This window comes from Phalaenopsis equestris, unplaced genomic scaffold (genome assembly GCF_001263595.1).
Source record: "Phalaenopsis equestris unplaced genomic scaffold, ASM126359v1 Scaffold000360, whole genome shotgun sequence".
NCBI classification, from domain to species: Eukaryota; Viridiplantae; Streptophyta; class Magnoliopsida; order Asparagales; family Orchidaceae; genus Phalaenopsis; species Phalaenopsis equestris.
Genome location: NW_018164802.1, coordinates 60,721 through 66,401, shown reverse-complemented (window position 1 = coordinate 66,401; position 5,681 = coordinate 60,721). Strand labels below are relative to the sequence as shown.

General features: G+C 39.6%; 1 protein-coding gene across 1 annotated transcript; it reads right to left on the bottom strand.

Moving 5' to 3' along the window:
- Positions 1–309: 309 nt before the first annotated feature.
- Positions 310–3,855, bottom strand: LOC110026276 (protein SMAX1-LIKE 4). Its single transcript, XM_020727159.1, has 4 exons — positions 2,978–3,855; positions 2,335–2,865; positions 1,941–2,172; positions 310–1,837 (listed from the first exon to the last, which is right to left on the bottom strand). Exons 1-4 carry the CDS (start codon positions 3,685–3,687, stop codon positions 455–457), a joined length of 2,856 nt encoding a protein of 951 aa, XP_020582818.1. The 5' UTR covers positions 3,688–3,855; the 3' UTR covers positions 310–454.
- Positions 3,856–5,681: the final 1,826 nt, after the last annotated feature.

Here is a 5,681-nt window from a genome sequence, read left to right as displayed (position 1 = left end):
CAGAAACTAATATAAGGGAAGAAAGAGTACTAAACAAAAGCCAAATTTTTGGCATCTGTCATTTATATAATGCATTTTAAAAATTCAAATCTCTTGATTTTATCAAAATTTTCATCATCTAATTTCTCAAAGACAACTTATTTGATTTGTAAATTATCAAGAGCTGCAACTCTATTAAATGTTAAAAAAGTAAAATATCAAAATAGTACCTTGATTATTTACATCGGCTATTTTAGTCTCAAAATATATAAAAGTGTCAAATTTGTTTCAAATTATTCTAATGGGGGCTATAATAGTTCTTTATGGGGGTCCATTTCGGCACATATTAAAAGAATATGGAGACCGATTTGATATTTGTACAATGAAAGTGCATTTTAGCTAAATTAATAAAATCAACAATACAAAACAAAAATACTCGGTGGCATATTTGGACATCACATGTTACATATAGGGCTCAATCAACAGAGATTTTCATTGGGAGAGTCGAGCCCAGAAATCCTAACTCCAGCCTATTCTCTACTCTGCCCTCCATACCCAATCTTACCTTACCGCCCTTTTTGACCGTTGGAATACAATTTTGAAAAACCTCCCTTACCCACTTATCAAACTCGAACTCCAAAAAATACCCGGAAGCCGTGGCCAGCTCTTCCGCCAACGCAGGGTCTACCACCAGCGTTTCCTTCTCTCTATTTCCGGCAACCACTTCTTCAAATGCCCGTTGAAGCCTGACCGTGAATCTCTCTACAATTTTGCCAAACACATCCGTGTTAATATCAAAATTTAAGACAGTTTTTGCAGGGAGCTGAACCTCGTTGCCAACTTGACTGGCATCGTTCGTGAGATCACTCAGGCCACAATCATCATTACCATCATCATTACTGGTTATGGCTACATTAAGATCCAGTTCATCACCATCTGAAGTTCTCGGCTGCTTCTTTTCTCTTGTTTGATTCCACTCACTCTTTCTCTTCTCATTAGACTGCTGTTGATGTTCCTCTTCCCCATCTGTCCACATCCTCATTCTAATAACTTTGTCACAGCCATCTCCTTCCACCGGTTCAGTCTCCTTTGATGCAGAACTTGTCAATATAAACATCAGACTAGGCAAACCTACCTTTCTTCCACATGAATCCTTAAAATATCCATCTTTGATTCCATTTTGGATCAATTTGACAAACTCAGGAGCGGTGCAATCAATGTCGTCAATCAGAACAACAGCTTTAGGTTCCTTTACTAGTGCAGCTTTGATTAGATCGATTGCTGCACCTGTTGATCTTTTCATATTAATGTGTAGAACGCTTTCAGTGGATCCGAAGAATGAGTCAGCTACTAAACGAACCAAACGCTTCTTGGCAATCCGATCATTCCCATGAATCACTATACAAGTCTCCTTCTTCTCACTCGATCTGCAATCGAGCAGTGCATCTACAACCAAATGAATATGCTCAGACTGCCATGGAATGTTCTCCTGGATCTTCTGGGTTAATCCTCTTGGACTTACAGGAGATGGCTTTATATGATCATTTGATGTTGCAGAATCAGAGCAAAGATGGTTGCAGAGTGCAAGAGTGGTCATGATTAGTTTCTTCGATGACTTTGGGTTTGATTCTGACGGCCATTGCTTTGGGCTCCTTTTGCTATGAGCTGGGAATGACATTGAGCTAGGTTCAATGCTTAACAGGCTATTGGTTGAAGGCAGGCTATTTGACGGCCATGGATGCGATGAAGCATATGCTTTGCTGATGAAAGAAGGATGCGCTTGAGCAATGCTGATTCTAGACTGGTGAAGATTCTGGCAGAGTCTCTTCCATTTCTTCCTCAATTCAAGAAAGTTAGTCTGAAATATTATTTGGATTCAAAATTTAATTGTTTTTATAAATCTATAAAAAATATAAACAAATCATTTAGAAGGACTTGGAAAGGAAATCTTTTTCATGTACCTTATGAGGCTTCTCTGGTATTTGGCTTTGGAGCCAACATGGCAACTTGGTATTTCCAGTAATGGCATCTTTAGCCTCAGATTTTAAAACTGAGGCCACCTCTTTCTCATAATTTGTGAAGCATTCAGCACAGCAAAGAAACTTCTCTTCCTCTTCCTCAGCATTAGAATCTCTAGGATCCAACATCTGTAAGTGATACTGCTTGAGTTTTGACACCACTGAGTCCATGCTACTGCAAACAAATTTTCCTCGATTAAACTCATATGAATTTTTTTTGTAACTTCCAGTCCTAAGAAACACCGGATATTAAAAAAATGACATTTTGAGCGCTCTTTCATACAAAATGAAAAGAAAAGATGAAAAGGGAGATATAAATACATGTAGAAGTGCTCACCAAGGGGCTTGGAGACTCAATGCAAGGCCACCAGAAGGAACCAGTACAGCCTGAAGATCCCACTGAGACTCAAGCAATGGTTTAATCAGCTTACATCTCATGTAAGTCTTATAGCTAGAAAAAGCTAACACCCAAACCCTTCCTCTTTCTCCTCCCACTCCATTGAGACCATTTTTTATCTCCGATAGAAGCCTTCCAACCTCTGATATCAAATATTCCACTGGTCTAAACCCCGCTAAACTCTCCCAAGCTCTACCGTCATCACCAACTGCCCATCTCAAGTCCCCTGCATAGACAACAACTCCTTTTTCTAAAGAAGAGAGGACCCTTCTTCTAAGATCAGAAATCTTCATCTCAACATCAACTTTGCTCAAAAGCCTGAGATGCACATAACTGAGCTGAAGCTTAATTACCTGAGCTCCTCTCAACTCTTCCGGCACCTCTCCTCTGTCCAACCTCTGCAATAACTCATCCATAACTCCCTCAGCTATGGAACCAGAGTCTCCTACCACCACGGCGTTGCCACACCTCCTACCCTGCTGTTGCTGCTGCTGCTTTCTTCTCATCATTACTTCTAAAGGCTATGGAACCAGAGTCTCCTACCACCACGGCGCTGCCACACCTCCTATCCTGCTGCTGCTGCTGCTTTCTTCTCATCATTACTTCTAAAACCAATCTTACATCTTCCTTCTTCTCTACCGTTTTCATTAAGTGAGTTGGCAGGAAAACACTGCTGTTGTCGAAAACTAAGGACTGAGATTGGGTGGATACTGCCAATCCGAAGCCTGAGGAGGAATCCTCTTCAAGGTTTTGTTTAACGCTGATGCTGGAAAAGCCTGCCTCTCTCATGACTCTGCTGACACTCGGGTCGTCCAGAATGGAGATGATGAGCTGTTCGAGCTCAACCTTGATGGCAAGCAGTGGCTGGTTGTTTTGCTGCTGGGTTTGATGCGAATGCTGGTTCTGGCTCTCAATGCAGCCTCGTCTTTGGTGAGCCTGAGCTCGTTTGAGAGCAGCAATGAGGGCATTGGAAAGAGAGGGATGGGAGTGGAGGAGAGAGGAGGAAGATGAAGGGGGAGGGGATGTAGGAAGGCGGTTTAGCGCGACGTTGAAGCAGAGCTCGAGAGCTCGGCATTGGAGAGGGAGGGAAGTGGGATGTTGGGGATGTGAACGGATGCAGGCACGACGGAGGAGGGAGGAAGCAGAGTAGGAGGAGTTGAGGAGAGTTGCGGCGACATGAAGAGGAGTGACCTGAGCATGGCCGCGCCGGCGAGCGAGGTTAAGGGAATGCTTGAGAATGGAGGCCGCCTCGGCTGTGAGGGCCTGCTGAATTGTGCAAGCTCCAGCACGCATCACTCTAACAGGAAGAGCAACCCCCAACCACACTGAAAATGAGTTTCAGATCGTCTTTCCTCCTTTTACATGTTCTTCATGTCTTGCCCTGCTTTTGCTCTGTTTTGTGAGGTGGAAAGGAGGATTAAAGGCTATTCGGGGAAGACGATGGGAGAGGAAGGGGAGAGCTTTCTGGTGTTAGGAGTGTTGCGGTTCTTTATAAGGCTTATCTGCGCTCTCTCTCTCTCTCTCCATCTCCCACTTGCGGCTGCGTCTGGCTTTCTGTTTTTTGAAATCAAAGGTTGCTAGAAAATAATAGGAATAAATCAGATGTGGCAATCTTTTTGCTGCGGGGCTGACGGAGTGTCTTGTTGGCTTTCACCTGCGCGGCATGCTTTCTTTTTTGATAGTTTTTCTGTGGGAATTTCTGGACATGTCACTTTACTTATTTACATATAAAAAAAAACTTGTTTTTTGTGAACGGTTCATGCTCAGTTCGTGAAAAAACTCATGTCAGTCTTGTTCGCTAAGTTAATGAGCCGAGCACCAACAACACAAATAAATATTTGTTCATTCGTGTTCGCCTCGTTTTGGCTCAAAATACTAATAACTTATATATATTATAATCAATTAAAAGTATTAATTAAGAAAATAGAATAAAAATTATTAAGTTAGATTAAAATGATATTTTGAACCTTGTCATAATCTTTAACATCTTATGACTACGTGATTAGTGTTGTTATCAAAACGACTCTTTGCACTATATATTCGTGAATGGCTCGTGTTCGCTCGCTAAGCAAACGAGCCGAACACGGACACACTTTTTGAGCTCGAAATATAAACGAGCCTAACATGACCTGAGTCCTGAGCTCGCTCGTGTTCCACCCATTTACACTCTTAATTTTAGCAGTATAAAAGCGGATATTAAAATATATCTGAATTGTATATACATCTCTTTTCTTTTTCTTTTAATTGCTGGTACCATTGTTTGATATTATTTCTGATAAGTTATAGACAGCAAGTGAAGAAACTATACTACATCAATAAAATAACTCTATAGTTTTAATTATTAAACGATTTATATTGTTAAAAGCACATATAAGTTGTTAGTGACAATTAAGAGAAGTTTTTATCATAGCATTCAATGCACTCAAATTCTGGGCTTAGGGACTATACAGCCAGGGAGGCATGGAGCCTTAAGAAGGATAATTGAGATGTGCAAACTTTTTCTTGGCTAGACAGTAGAGAAAGCAAATTTTAGTAGAATGTCTATCATATTATTCTTCAAGAAATAAAATATTGAATTATAAATACAAAAGGATTTCATGAAAAACATGTTTATTATTTTTAAGAAAATTAAGAAAATTATAGATCGAGCTGAAAAACACATGGAAAGACGAGAAATTTGAACAATTAACGAAGAGATTCCATTAGATTACAATAAGTAAAAGATCTATGCAAGAGATTCCATATGTCAAGATCATGCTCTAATAATTTATTTATATGTTTAGGTTGATTCATAATTCTATTGGAATGACTAAATTTAAAAAATCTAGCTAAAATTGCATTTTAAAGTTAAACTGGTGATTCATGAAGAATGAACAAGTTCAAGTCACTACCTTCATTTAGAAATGATGTGTTATGATGAAGCCCTTGAGAACTTACCAAGCCACGCAGGGTCCTTGGAGTCTTGTGATTTCAATTGGGGATCGCCTTGTTGACTTCAAATGTAAAAGTGTTTGGTGAGTACTAAATGTAGCTGTTAAATATATTTGGCCACTGGAATTATCTTGATATAAGGCAATGTGCTTTAATAAGTTTGGTTTTTTCTTTATGACTATTATTAATCTTTTTTACTAGCCATCTTATTTTGGACTCATTTTGTTTGGGTCGACGAGGTGGACCTAACTCACTCTTATGCCATTAGGTATAGATTTTGTTCTTCAAATATTTTCTATTTAAGAAAAGTTATATAGGATGAAAATAAGAGTATAATCTTAATGAGTTTGCAAATT